The following is a 15,133-nucleotide window of genomic DNA, read 5'->3' as shown; positions in this document are numbered from 1 at the left end:
ATTTGTTGTTTACTATTGTTGCCTGTCAACATGTGGACCGAAGAAGAGGAAATCAAAGTCAAGGAAGGCATTACTACAGATGGTTATGTGATTAATCAAGATTATTTTTAATCAACTGACATCACACTAAAAAGGCTTAGTAATGGAAGGCTATGTATATATTTAGTTTTGACTAAACATGTGTTATCCTGGGTATCACTGAGTAAACACTAATGTATTGAAGGAACACAGTCACACTAATATTTTTAATGGTATGAGCATTTTTTGCCTTAATAATTATAAAACACTTTTGATAAAAGATTTGACAGATTAATAAAACATCTTGTTTTATGTCTAAATTGATTTGCCTTTAATTAAATCCTTCCTTTAATTCAACTTTAGTTGGGAATCAGCTTCCTGTAAGAGTGTAGCCAATTCACATTATATAAAAATTTAATCTGAATTGACATCAAATCATTGTTCATTTGTATCTTAAATAATGAATGATTCAAACACAAATGAGTATAATCACAGTTCTGTATAAAATGTAGACACAATTGCAACTGACAATTTGTAAAACATTTAGTTTACCCTCCTACAGAGACACCAGGGTTTTCTCTCAGCCAGTTTGTTCCAGACTTTGAATTAGCCCTGGCACAACACACTCACCTCACAAACTGGAGCCAGCCCTGGGCACCACCCACCATGGCAGCTCATTTTGGTCATGCAGCTACTTTCCCCGCCATGCCTCCATGGTCAGCTTGCTCTTTTCCTCTTGGTCTTCCTCCTCGTCATAACAGACTGTACAATAATTATTTGTCCCAGTATTCTTACTCCTTGTTTGTTTTGTGAAAATCTAAAGACTACAGTTACTCTCCAACCCTCTCAGTTTTATGTACTTGTGAATGTTTTTCACACACTTAACAAACAAAACAGACACAACTCTACCAATGCTATCTAGGTTTCAGCAAAGATCTGAACTTCGTTCAACCCCAAACAATGTGTCTGCTTTTGAATAAGAGTCTGTTTGACAGTCTCATATTAAATTGTAAGCCCCACCGGGTGGGCTGTTCTTTTTCCAACAGCTCTCTCCTTCATGATTTCTTCCTTCTCCCTCCCTTGCTCTTGTTGTCCTTGCTTGATAGGGGACTGGAGGCAGCATCCTGTCACCCTCTACCTCAGGCATTGTTCTATCCTCAACCCAGTCACCTGCAGCTTCTGGAGCTAAGGGAACCATGAGGACAAAATTAAATGTCACACACTGAGTAAAAGGACATATAATGCTGTTTATGTAATGTATTTATTTATGTAATGTATTTAATAAATACATGTAGGCAACACCCATTGCCCTGTGTGAAAAGTAATTGCCCCCTCACACAAGTGTTTTTAGCAGTCACCCACAGGAGGGACCATAAGGGGCCGGTGCGAAGAGGATCGGGCGGCAGTCGAAGGCAGGGGCCTAGACAACCCGATCTCTGGACACGGAAACTAGCTCTAGGGACGTGGAATGTCACCTCGCTGGCGGGGAAGGAGCCTGAGCTAGTGCGTGAGGTTGAGAGGTTCCGATTAGAGGTAGTCGGGATCACCTCTACGCACGGCTTGGGCTCTGGAACCACACTCCTTGAGAGAGGATGGACTCTTCACCATTCTGGAGTTGCCCATGGTGAGAGGCGGCGGGCTGGTGTGGGTTTGCTTATAGCTCCCCAGCTCTGCCGCCATGTGTTGGAGTTTACCCCGGTGAACGAGAGGGTCGTTTCCCTGCGCCTACGGGTCAGGGATAGGTCTCTCACTGTTGTTTGTGCCTACGGGCCGAACGGCAGTGCAGAGTACCCAACCTTCTTGGAGTCTCTGGGAGGGGTGCTGGAAAGTGCTCAGACTGGGGACTCTATTGTTCTACTGGGGGACTTCAATGCCCACGTGGGCAGCGACAGTGACACCTGGAGGGGCGTGATTGGGAGGAACGGCCCCCCTGATCTGAACCCGAGTGGTGTTCAGTTATTGGACTTCTGTGCTAGTCACAGTTTGTCCATAACGAACACCATGTTCAAGCATAAGGGTGTCCATCAGTGCACGTGGCACCAGGACACCCTAGGCCGCAGGTCGATGATCGACTTTGTTGTCGTCTCATCTGACCTGCGGCCGTATGTCTTGGACACTCGGGTGAAGAGAGGGGCGGAGCTGTCAACTGATCACCACCTGGTGGTGAGTTGGATCCGATGGCGGGGGAGAAAGCTGGACAGACTCGGCAGGCCCAAGCGTACTGTAAGGGTCTGCTGGGAACGTCTGGCCGAGTCTCCTGTCAGAGAGATCTTTAACTCCCACCTCCGGCAGAGCTTCGACTGGATCCCGAGGGAGGTTGGAGATATTGAGTCCGAGTGGACCATGTTCTCCACCGCCATTGTCGAAGCGTCTGCTCGGAGCTGTGGACGTAAGGTCTCCGGTGCCTGTCGAGGCGGCAATCCCCGAACCCGGTGGTGGACACCGGAAGTAAGGGATGCCGTCAAGCTGAAGAAGGAGTCCTATCAGGCCTGGTTGGCTTGTGGGACTCCTGACGCAGCTGACGGGTACCGACAGGCCAAGCGGGCTGCAGCCCGGGTGGTTGTGGAGGCAAAAACTCGGGCCTGGGAGGAGTTCGGTGGGGCCATGGAGAAGGACTATCGGCTGGCCTCGAAGAGATTCTGGCAAACCATCCGGCGCCTCAGGAGAGGGAAACAGTGCCCTACCAACGCTGTTTACAGTAGAGGTGGGCAGCTGTTGACCTCAACTGAGGATGTCGTCGGGCGGTGGAAGGAATACTTCGAGGATCTCCTCAATCCCGCTGTCACTTCTTCCATTGAGGAAGCAGAGGATGAGGGCTCAGAGGTGGACTCGTCCATCACCCGGGCTGAAGTCACTGAGGTGGTCAAGAAACTCCTCGGTGGCAAGGCACCGGGGGTGGATGAGATCCGCCCTGAGTACCTCAAGTCTCTGGATGTTGTGGGGCTGTCTTGGTTGACACGCCTGTGCAACATCGCGTGGCGGTCGGGGACAGTGCCTCTGGGATGGCAGACCGGGGTGGTGGTCCCTCTTTTTAAGAAGGGGGACCGGAGGGTGTGTTCCAACTATAGGGGGATCACACTTCTCAGCCTCCCCGGGAAAGTCTATGCCAGGGTACTGGAGAGGAGAATACGGCCGATAGTAGAACCTCGGATTCAGGAGGAACAGTGTGGTTTTCGTCCGGGCCGTGGAACACTGGACCAGCTCTATACCCTCTACGGGGTGTTGGAGGGTTCATGGGAGTTTGCCCAACCAATCCACATGTGTTTTGTGGATTTGGAGAAGGCATTCGACTGTGTCCCTCGCGGCATCTTGTGGAGGGTGCTTGGGGAATATGGGGTCCTGGGTCCTTTGCTAAGGGCTGTCAGGTCCCTGTACAACCGAAGCAGGAGCTTGGTCCGCATTGCCGGCAGTAAGTCAGACTTGTTCCCAGTGCATGTTGGACTCCGGCAGGGCTGCCCTTTGTCACCGGTTCTGTTCGTAATTTTTATGGACAGAATTTCTAGGCGCAGCCAGGGGCCGGAGGGTGTCAGGTTTGGGGACCACACAATTTCGTCTCTGCTTTTTGCAGATGATGTTGTCGTGTTGGCCCCTTCTAACCAGGACCTTCAGCATGCGCTGGGACGGTTTGCAGCCGAGTGTGAAGCGGTGGGGATGAAAATCAGTACCTCCAAATCCGAGGCCATGGTCCTCAGTCGGAAAAGGGTGGCTTGCCCGCTTCAGGTTGGTGGAGAGTGCCTGCCTCAAGTGGAGGAGTTTAAGTATCTAGGGGTCTTGTTCACGAGTGAGGGAAGGATGGAACGGGAGATTGACAGACGGATCGGTGCAGCTTCTGCAGTAATGCAGTCGATGTATCGGTCTGTCGTGGTGAAGAAAGAGCTGAGCCGCAAGGCGAAGCTCTCGATTTACCAGTCAATCTACGTTCCTACTCTCACCTATGGTCATGAGCTTTGGGTCATGACCGAAAGGACAAGATCCCGGATACAGGCGGCCGAAATGAGCTTTCTCCGCAGGGTGGCCGGGCGATCCCTTAGAGATAGGGTGAGAAGCTCGGTCACCCGGGAGGAGCTCAGAGTAGAGCCGCTGCTCCTCCACATCGAGAGGGGTCAGCTGAGGTGGCTTGGGCATCTTTTTCGGATGCCTCCGGAACGCCTTCCTGGGAAGGTGTTCCGGTCCCGTCCCACCGGGAGGAGACCCCGGGGAAGACCTAGGACACGCTGGAGGGACTATGTCTCCCGGCTGGCCTGGGAACGCCTCGGTGTCCCCCCGGAAGAGCTAGAGGAAGTGTCTGGGGAGAGGGAAGTCTGGGCATCCCTGCTTAGACTGCTGCCCCCGCGACCCGGATAAGCGGAAGAAGATGGTATGGTATAGATGGTATGCTGCTATAAACACTTTTAGCAGCAATGACTGTAAAAACGCATTCTGTAGTTGGTGATCCATCACTCATAACATTGTTTAAAAATTCTTGCCCTCTTTTCCATGCACAACTGCTTTAACTTAGCAATATTTGTTAGTTTCAGACATGGACTGCTCATTTATGGTCCAGTTACAACATGTCAATTAAGTTGCTTATGAGTGAGGTAATGATGCATCTGTCAGGCACTAATGACTTCTGAGCAGATGAACGTGTATTGCCGAATATAAACAACTACAAATAATGTTCTCTGTATATAAATCTCTGCTATGTCCGGTCTGTTACTGCACCCTAGTGGCATGCTCTGGCAGTGTGTCAGAAATGGTGTGCGTCTGTTTTGCTAAATCCCAAAAGGACTAATTCCAGTCCACACTCTAGCCCTTCATCTGCGTGTTCATGATCTTCATTTCCAGGTTCATGACTGGACCTCCACCATTTGCACAAGTGACCCAAACCTGAGGGACTGAACATGATAGAGGATATAGGGGCAAATTACACCCTCCAGTGGCTCCTTACAGGGGGTTTGCAGGGATGCAGCCTCCATGAGGGAAGTGGCATTCCAAAAAGGCACCACGTTATTTTGGAGCTTCCACAATTTTACACAAGGGCATGCATAGGTGAGCCTAATTATAAGAGACAAACATCTGATTATGTCTGATTTCAAAACATGGTATGTGTACAAAATGAAATATTAAATTCAATGGATTGGACAGGATTTAGGAAGGCACACACGTGTCAATAAGACTTGCACAATGCATGTCAGAGCAAAAACTAAAACCATGAAGTACAAAGAACTGTTTGTATGCCTCCAAAATGTACTTGTGATGAGGAATAGCAAAGTACAGCGAGGTTCTTTAAGAAAACCTGATCCAGAGAACACCGGACTTGGGAAAAAAAAAATATTCAGCACAACATCGACCAGAAGCACACAGTCAAGACAACACTGAAGTGACTTTAGTTCAAGTCTGTGAATATCCTTGAGTGTCCCAGCCAAACCATGAACTTGAACCTGACTGAGTATCTCTGGGGAGATACAATATGACAGCGATTGAGAGGATCTGCAAGTACAATTGTGAGAAACTGCATAAGCCAGGAGTGAAAAGCTAGTGGAGGCATACCCCAGAAATCTCAATGCTGTGTTTGTTGCCAAAGGCATATCTGCAAAGTACTAAATAAATGGTGTGAATACTTTAGTAAATACATATATATATCTATAATATTTCAGGAGTTTTTATTTTCTGTACATTTCTACAGATGTTAAATATCTATAATATTTCAGGAGTTTTTATTTTCAGTACATTTCTACAGATGTTAAAAACGTGTTTTCGCTTTGTTATTATGGGGTGATATAGGTAGATTGACGCGAAATAGAAATGTAATAAAATACAAATTCTATAAATTATAGAGTCGATAATACAAAATAATGTGGAAAAAGTGAGGGGCACTATGAATATTTTCTGAAGCTACCATAACTATAGTGAAATAGAAATATTTTAGCTTTCTTGTGACTTACAATTGACTACATACAATGCATTATAGAAATGAGTCTGAACCGGTCTGAACCTGGATACCCGAAGATAACACTGCCACTCCATTTCCTCTCTTTTTTACTTTTTATTCTATTTTAAGTAAAGACCCAAACTGCGTTCCATAATTACCACAACAATCTATGAAATACCTTTTGGGGCCATACTTGGGTGGAGTTGCCGAGCATTCACACTATTGCTGTTTCGTGACTGCAATTGACATACCGCTCTCGGTCGCTGTAGGTCGCTGTCCGTAAAATGGATGACGTCAATTTCTTGCGACTGTTTCTGACAGTTCCATGTGAATGTCGGCTGTATCTTCCCCAGCTTTCATTTATCAAGGTAGGTTAGGAAAGAGCTGTCGAAGATTGAAGATTTTGAATGTATGTATATGTATCCACCAAACCCTATACAGGTGTATTATGCCGGTGAATGTAGGGAATGTTGCCACTCTGTGCATTTCGTAACTAGTATGGAAAGGCACCTACCCAGGCAATACTGACTGTAATCGGCAAGGTCAGAATACGCTTCCCAACTCCGTTTCTGGAACGAAATATTTTTTGTAACGTTTATTCAGTTCAGTCTGCCTAGCTTCGTCCCGCTACTTAGTCATTCAAATATATTAACGTTGGTAAAACATTAAATGTAAAGGTCCAAATGTATGCAATCGTTAAATGCCTATGTTAGCTACAATCTGCTAGCTACAATCTCCCACAGCGCTATCTAATTTGTTTTCTGGCAGTGTTTTTCTTTTAACTTTATTCACTTCATAACCCTGACTTATCGTTTGTTGAGGTATCTTAAAATAACTAGGATTGCCAGCTATGCTTTGTTATAGTTGCATTGACTCTGTTGAATGAATTATATTTTTCTCTTTCCCTTTTGCTATCCACTTTGCTCAGGTGTTGGCATGCTGACTCTGGCTGCTGTGTTGTGAATAGGTCTCTGTGGTTCCCTGCTTCACTCTCCATTCCTTCATGACCTGCCGTATCCTGGGCCGATGTGCCCGTCTCATCCCAAGGGCCTCATCCCAGGCCTCTGCCACTGCTGTACGCCTGCCTGCCCTTGCAGCTGGTCCGACAGAGCCATTGCAGGCCACGGCCTGGCAGCAGCCGCTGGGGAGATGGCTGTGTGAGGGTAGGAGGCTGGTCAAAGAGGAGTACTCCGTAGAGCCCAAACGCACCCAGCTCGATGAGCTCTTAGAGAGGGCCCAGTCCCCACAGGGGGTTCTGGAGGCGTGGGCGGCACAAAGAGGAAATGCCAATCAGGCAGCTAAGGCTTTGGTTCAGCTTGTCCGGTTGGCTGTGGGAGATAAAGTCGGGGCTAGAACTGAGCAATCTGAGCTGCTGAATGACCCCAGACTGCTGGATATATTGGCTACTGTCAATTCACAGGTAAGAGACGGCACAGTAGGAATATGGTAGGGGGTGGGAACAGTTTGGATCAGGAGAGGGTGAGAAAGGGGGGATGCTTTCTGAGTGTTTAGGTGTGTGTTGACCCTGTGTTATTCCCCAGGTAGCGTCAGTGTGGAACGGTACTCTGGTCGCTCTGCTGCGCGCCATCTCTGCCCTTGGTGTCCCAGTCACCGCTGCAGTGCAGCGCTCCATCCAGACGGAGGCACTGTGGCGTGTACGCAGGCTCTCCTACAAACAGCTGGCCTTCCTTGCAGACTGGGGTGCCGGGCGGAATGATCATCCGCAGGAGGTGGAGCTGATGTGCGTAGTGCTGAAACAGCTGGAGCTCCGCTGGACTGAGATTGCTGATGCCAGGACGGTCAGTACCCTGATGGCCCGGACTGGACACCTGAGTCCTGCACTGATGGACAGACTGGAGGACAAGGTAACGAGCACCTACACCCCAGTCAAAACCCTTCACACACTAAACCTGTAGCGCCGACCAGCTGCTCTACAGGGCTGTAGAAATGTAAAGGGGGCGTTCCCGCGTTAGCGCCGACCAGCTGCTCTACAGGGCTGTAGAAATGTAAAGGGGGCGTTCCCGCGTTAGCGCTGACCAGCTGCTCTACAGGGCTGTAGAAATGTAAAGGGGGCGTTCCCGCGTTAGCGCCGACGAGCTGCTCTACAGGGCTGTAGAAATGTAAAGGGGGCGTTCCCGCGTTAGCGCCGACCAGCTGCTCTACAGGGCTGTAGAAATGTAAAGGGGGCGTTCCCGCGTTAGCGCCGACCAGCTGCTCTACAGGGCTGTAGAAATGTAAAGGGGGCGTTCCCGCGTTAGCGCCGACCAGCTGCTCTACAGGGCTGTAGAAATGTAAAGGGGGCGTTCCCGCGTTTGCGCCGACCAGCTGCTCTACAGGGCTGTAGAAATGTAAAGGGGTGTTCCCACGTTAGCGCCGACTGCATTAGCGGCAGATATTTACATTTCAATGAAGCAGGACTGCTGGTTTGAATCAAATATACTTCAACAGATTTGTCGACCCAGCCTACCCTTTTCTCCATCTCCCCTTCTACTCTGTTCCTATCCTAGGCGTTGGAGCTGGCTGAAGGGTTTGCGGCGGAGGATATACGCAGGGTGTGTTTGTCACTGGCCTCTCAGGGTCGGCGGTCAGTGCCTCTGCTCAGAGCTCTGTCTTACCACCTTCTACAGAAATTCTCTACAAACCTTACCACTCCTCTGCTGTTGGACATTGCCTATGCATATGGTACAAACACACACACACACAAAATCATCAGTACTGTAGGGGTCAAAATGTACTTGTGTTATTGCCCATATGTTATCAATCATCTCTCTAACTCTCAGGGAAGTTGAATTTCCACCACTCCCAGATCTTCCAGCGATTAGCAGCAGAGTTGTTACCCAGAATGCAAGATATAAGTCCTGCCGATGTCACTCGCTGTTGCAAATCGCTAGCCTTTCTCAAGTGGCTCCACCTACCGCTATTTGAGGCATTTGCTGAGGTCAGCACACACACTCACACATGCCTAAACACATCTCTCATCCTAATAGTCTTAATTAACTCATATTTCAAGTTTCAAATGTTTTTGGTCAAATGTATCGAACAACACACCGTCATCCTGCACAATGACATTCTTATGACATGGCACCCACAACTACGTAGTGAGAGATTAAGAAGAGTATTTAAGCAAAAATAGAGCTTGACAGAAAGTAGTAATAAAATAAAGCAACAATATACATAACACTACACTAGCAGCAGTTAAAAAACTAGCAGGAAGCTGGGTAGTATTATTGAACCTTTAGATATGGCAAGTATGGCAGTATAATACATAGCAGTGTGAACTAGCAGCAATTGGTAGAGTTATAGAATTATAGATCCATTTGAGTTTGATAAGCTTATGAATGGTGGCATATCACACTGCAAATACGTAATGAGATATAAGATGAAAAATTTACACACAGCAAAAATATATAGCAAGGGAATAAAGCAATAAAATACATTACACTGTACATAGCAGCAGTTCAAAAAAAGTACTGTAAACTAGCAGCAATATTTGTTGTAGTATTTTACGTTCACTTACCCAGTCTTATTTTCTTCCTACATAACTGACCTAAACTTTTTCTTTCTGCAGAACTACTGTACAAACAGCCACAAGTACAGCACGTTTCAGCTCTGTAACTTGGTCCTGTCTTTCGCCAGGCTCAACTTCCAGCCCAGCAAGGGAGCGGAGTTCTACACTAAGGCAATCTCTTTTACTGACTACGTTAACATAGATCTTCCGTTTTCATGGGATGAATGAGAACTGAAACAGGGTTTATTTCCTGGGAGTGAAATTCATGTCTGATGATGAAAGGTACAAACCAGATTCATAATAACATGCAAACACAAAAAGCCTTCAGTATAAAGGAATATACACATTTTATGCAATCGCACGCACGCATGTTCCCTGAATGCTGATTGGCTGATAGCCTTGGTATATAAGACTGTATTCCAAGGTTATGACATCACATCAGTTTTTTAAGCTCTAATTGTGATGTTATTGCTATTATAAACCACTGTTTGTGGTATTTTGACAATATACTGTGGCTAAGTGCTTTTTCCAGGCACTCCACAATGGATCATACCTAAGAACAGCGTTTGGCCGTTGTATATTGGCCATATACCACCCTGTGCCTTATTGCTGAAATCTTTTTTTTTTTTTTTTGTTCAATTACACCTTCACTTAAACAGGAAAGGCCCATTGAAATTACTGTGTCTGGCCAAGTTAGGCAGCAGCAATTCTTTCAGTATTACAGACAGAGGACATTAAATATCTCTTACTTCACTCCTGTATATAAACTAATTCCTTCTCATCTGTGTGTATGTTTGCAGGTCCTCTCTGCCCTGGATGGCGTTCTCCCGAGTCTGGAGCCGTTTCTCCAGACGGATGTGGTGTGGTCTCTGTGTGTGTTACAGCAGGCTAAACCCCAACACATCACAGTCCTCACCCAACAACAGCATATCACCAAACTCGCAGGTAAAGGAGATGGTAGTCGTACATCGATCCACTGGTGTTGGTCGTGGCCTCTGTGTTCATAGCCTTGTGCTTTTTCAACCGTCCAGAATCAAGTGGTTTCTGCTGGTTTTCTGCTTACAGAAGGCAGTCAGTCCCGGGTGGAGAACTATCGCCTGAAGCTTCTACACATTACTGCTACCCTCCAGTTGGAGCACCCAGAGTCTTGGTCCTCCACCCTGCCCACAGGGGCCATGTCACTTCCACCCTCCCTGGGCCGGGACTCCCCCCTCTCCCCTCTACAGACTGGGCTGAGGGGGGCCCTGGAGAATATAGCAGGGGGCCGAGCAGAGGCTCTACGCACGGGGGTCAACACTGTATACGGCTGGACCATAGGTGAACACGTGCATACCCACAGACACACATACAGACACACCCATGCACAAACTGAGAATGGCTGGACAACAGGTGTCTGAATATGTTGTATTCAATCAGATGGTGAGCTGGTGGTGGACAGTGAAAGTAAGCCAATTGATCTGATAAACCTGACAGCACCTCACCTGCTTGGAGGTGGTGGAGCTAAGCCCTTACCTAATGGGGCGCGCAGGTAGGTGGGTGAGTGTATGTCGGTCTGGGGGGTTGTGGTGGCGGCTAGGGGGTTCTGGTCTGAAAATGCCACTCTCTCCGCAGGTTAGCGTTCCTGACCTGGGAGTTTCCGAACTACAACTCCAGGAGTAAAGATCTGCTGGGACGTTTCACCATGATGAGACGGCACCTCCAGCTGGCTGGGTTCATCCTTGTGGAGGTATGGAGCAGAAAGGAGACTGGCCGAAACCCCACATTCATATCCCACCACTGTCTACCTCAGGCCATGTATCCCCTAAAACAAGCTCATTTCCTGTGGGAGTTTATGTGGGTTCAGGCCTCTATCTGAGCTGACACTGCATTACTCCATTACACTACTGTACCTGAAGCTTACTGACTCAGAGAAACACATACAGTTACTAATGAAAAGGTACAGCTACCCTGTTATGGCCAAGGCAACATATCCCAGTAAATTCAAAACGCAATATACAAACTGTATTTATTTTTAAAATGGTTTAATCAGACTGAAGTCAGGGTTTCATCTGGTGTATTCAGAGAATTGGTTTAGATTATTTCCCTCTAGTCCCAACCAAATGTACTGAATGTAACAATGTGAAGCAATAGACAAAAGGTGTGTTGCCCGTAAGAAATATGAGGTTGCTGAAACATTACATGTATTGTGTGCACAGAGTGGCAACGGGAATAATGTTATCTATTATTATATTTTTATGTAATATCACATAAGTGGACTTACAAAGCTGTGAACAGTATATATATATCTTTCAGTCAGAAATGATGTAGCCTACACCTTATATAAAACAGATGAATTATTAAACACCAGTAGGATTTATCTAATCTTGCACTATAGAATTATTTTAGAGAGTGCATTGTATTCTCTTGTAGTAAAACGTTGTTAAGTAGCCTTATTCATTATTTTGTTAATACGTATGTTAAGTGGTTGGGATAGTTTTTTTTCCCCTTAGGCTACTTTCCATGCTTTATGCTAAATCGCAAAAGAGAGAATAAAAAAAAAAGAACTGTTTGGCTTGATTTGGAAAGAAAAATGCTTCCTTGTGGAAGTTCTTCACTTTCAGGTCAAATTATGATTCAGTAAAGTTGAACAAGGCAGTTGCTAAAAATACTGAATTTGTCTTCAAGCCTTAAGAGTTAATTAGAGCATAATTTTTATCTTGTAAGTTTAATAGCCTAAATACAATTTGTTTTTAATATGTTGTTTGCTTTATGTTCAAGCCTTGCTCAAAGAGCATAAATATTGGTCTGATATTGTTGTTCTTGCCTAGGGTATACATTATCTTTTTCTTAGCTGTTGTAAAGAAAGTTGTTTCACCCAATGCAACTCACAGACAGTAGGTAAACCCTTCACAAAATATTACAAATGTTCAAGCTTAACCTGTAATGGTAACATTTTCTGCACCTGTATTTACCGAACCCTATGTTTTTAGGTTTTATTTTAGTGATTTAAAGGAGTGATTTATGACTGCAGTTTAATATCCTTTGCTTAGTCAGTTTTACAGTTCCTTGTCTCATTAATGTACTTAGCAAGGAATAAAATAAAGAGCATTTTAAAATGGAATTCCATTAGGCCCGTAGATTCATGGATTCAGTAGTTGATCAAGAAAGGCAAGAGTGTGGGGGAAAAATATGTATACCCAAGTACACATTTTCACTTTCTAAAATCTTTGTTTTCTTGCATTCAGTTGTCTACTGCATGTTGTATTTTGCTGAACATGAAGGACATGGCACTTGTTAAAGTAGGAGAATAAGGGAACTGACTGGCAGTACAAGTCAAGTTAAAGTATTGAAAATTAAAGTTTTTCAGCATTTTTGATTGGCTGTCTGATATCGTTGATAGATGATTGTCGCCCCATCGCCGTGTCATAGTAGAGTTTCAGTTGATGCTCATATAGCATATCACCTTAGCATGTTCCTTAGTTATTAGGTAGGGAATGGTATGTGGGACATATGCCCTCATGGTGTCTATACTGCTGGCTAGTGGTCTACTGTTTGATGTTAAAGCTGCCTATTTAATGCTATAGAAAGCTACCTAATGCTGATGTAATGCTGTATCATTCTCCTGTCTTTCTCCAGGTTGACAGTTATAAATAGGCCTGACAGTCAGTCAGTCAGGAACAAGGAGAATAGCAGCACCTGTCATGTAGGCCAAGCTCCTCAGCCAATCTCAGTTCTTTCTCTAATTTAGGCCAATTGCATTAGCCAATCCGAACTCTCCCTCTCATATAGGCCAATCGTATTATCCCTGGGGCTCTCAGGTCTGCATTGGTGCATGCTGGGTGAACTAGGCCACTAAGCTTACATGAGATGGATGTCCAGAGATAGTACACTGCTCAAAAAAATTAAGGGGACACTTAAATCACACATCAGGTCCCAATGAAGGAAATATATTAAAGATCAAAATCTTTACTGTACATTGTGTATTTTGTTGAGAACAAAATGATGTAACAACAGTCAAAGGAAACCAAAATCACCAAACGACTGAGCGCTGGATTCAATCTCTCACCGAAAATCAAAGCAGACAACTTCAATCTCAGGCTTTTCCAACTTGCATGAATTTCATGACGGCAACTCATGTGACTCAGTAGTGTGTATGGCCCCCACGTGCCTGTATGCACTCCCGACAAGGGTACCGTTGGCTAGCTCGTGGAGGTCTGTGTGACCCTGTAAGGATATGCCTCGCCAGACCATCACTGAACCACCACCAAACCAGTCATGCTGGATGATGTTGCCGGGAGCAGAATGTTCATCATGGAGCCTTCAGACTCACGTCTGTCACATGTGCTCGGTGTGAACCTGCTTTCATCTGTCAAGAGAATGGGGCGCCAATGGCAGACCTGCCAATTCTGGTTCTCACTAACAAATGTCAATCGAGCTACTCTGTGCTTGGCTGTGAGCGCAGCTCCCACTTGAGGACATTGGGCCCTCATGCCACCCTCATGGAGTCTGTTTGGTCAGAAACATACACACCAGCTGTCCGCTGGATGTCATTTTGTATGGCTCTGGCAGCGCTCCTCCTGTTCCTTCTTGTACAAAGGAGCTGCTGGGTTGTTGCCCTTCTACAGCCCTGTCCAGCTCTCCTCATGTAATGGCCCATCTCCTGGTAAATCCATGTTCTTGAGACTACTGGGAGACACAGCAAACCTTCTTGTGACAGCACCTATGGATGTGCCATCCTGGAGGAGCTGGAGTACCTGTGCAACCTGAATGGGCTGCAGGTACCGCCTCATGCTACCAGTAGTGACAAGGACACTAGCAAAATACAAATCTAGAGAATAATATAAAGAGGATAAAGAGTGCAATTGCCCCTAGCCACCACCTGCAAAACCATTCCCTTTTGGGGGGTTGTCTTTCTGTCGCCTCTCCATTGACTTGGTGTTATACTGTGATGATTACAGGTTTCCTTAATTTTATTGAGCAGTGTATATTTCCTTTTATTTGTATGAACACTACTTATCCCATGTCAGATATAGTATTGCAAAGTAAAGTGTTTAATTGACGGTGGAAATATTTCTACCTTTTGTGCTTCCCAGGTGCCATACTATGAGTGGCTAGAGCTGAAATCTGATTGGCAGAAGTTGGCATATGTGAAGGATAAGATGGGGAAGGCCATTGCGGAGGACATGGCTAAATGAACTGGGCCAAACAGTGAAACTTAACCAGACTGGACAGAAGAAAGCCAAGACTGCAGGGCCTGCTCACCAGAACCACTCTGATCTCAAACAGCTCTGTTCAACACACACTCATATACCCAGTCTAAAACGAGATGGAAAATCTCTGACTTTGTTGCATTCTCTTTGGTTGCCCTGACGATGTGTGGGGCTTTCCTTGTTTCCATGGAGACAGTGTGTGGGCCCTTCAGCAGAAAAGAAGGGCAGAAAGACCTCTGTTGCTAAGGAGATGTATTTGTAAGTAACACTCAGAATAGAGTGCGGCATTGTATAATTAATGCCAATAAAGCTGTATCACAATAGATTGCATAATTTAATTATCAATGAGTGTTGTTATAATTAATAAATGATTTTACGCCGTCATGTTGCTACATGTTCTATACATTTTTTTTCAGGTTGCCAACAATACTAGTATGTACACACTTTGACCAACAAATCAAAATGTGTTGGGAATAAGTTTTGTTTGGCAATCATTTGTGCCTTGGT

General features: G+C 45.8%; 1 protein-coding gene across 3 annotated transcripts; it reads left to right on the top strand.

Moving 5' to 3' along the window:
- Positions 1-6,193: 6,193 nt before the first annotated feature.
- Positions 6,194-15,014, top strand: tbrg4 (transforming growth factor beta regulator 4). Of its 3 annotated transcripts, none has more exons than XM_010896981.3 (11): positions 6,194-6,297; positions 6,858-7,349; positions 7,471-7,794; positions 8,437-8,611; positions 8,710-8,867; positions 9,498-9,608; positions 10,238-10,382; positions 10,503-10,754; positions 10,854-10,965; positions 11,049-11,163; positions 14,510-15,014. In XM_010896981.3, exons 2-11 carry the CDS (start codon positions 6,933-6,935, stop codon positions 14,609-14,611), a joined length of 1,911 nt encoding a protein of 636 aa, XP_010895283.2. In that variant the 5' UTR covers positions 6,194-6,297; positions 6,858-6,932; the 3' UTR covers positions 14,612-15,014. The 3 variants fall into 3 exon arrangements, with proteins under 3 accessions (XP_010895283.2, XP_010895284.2, XP_010895285.2); XM_010896982.4 differs by having other exon boundaries at positions 6,256-6,338; XM_010896983.5 differs by lacking the exon at positions 6,194-6,297 and adding an exon at positions 6,363-6,471.
- The last annotated feature ends 119 nt before the right edge of the window (positions 15,015-15,133 follow it).

The sequence above is a fragment of the Esox lucius genome, chromosome 20 (assembly GCF_011004845.1).
Source record: "Esox lucius isolate fEsoLuc1 chromosome 20, fEsoLuc1.pri, whole genome shotgun sequence".
NCBI lineage: Eukaryota > Metazoa > Chordata > Actinopteri > Esociformes > Esocidae > Esox > Esox lucius.
This window is presented reverse-complemented; position numbering and strand designations above follow the sequence as displayed.

Coding starts and splice junctions, on each gene's coding strand:
- tbrg4 (XM_010896981.3), top strand. CDS start 6,933: ATGACCTGCCGTATCCTGGGCCGATGTGCCCGTCTCATCCCAAGGGCC. Junction 7,350..7,470: donor TGGCTACTGTCAATTCACAG/GTAAGAGACGGC, acceptor GTTATTCCCCAG/GTAGCGTCAGTGTGGAACGG. Junction 8,612..8,709: donor GGACATTGCCTATGCATATG/GTACAAACACAC, acceptor TCTAACTCTCAG/GGAAGTTGAATTTCCACCAC.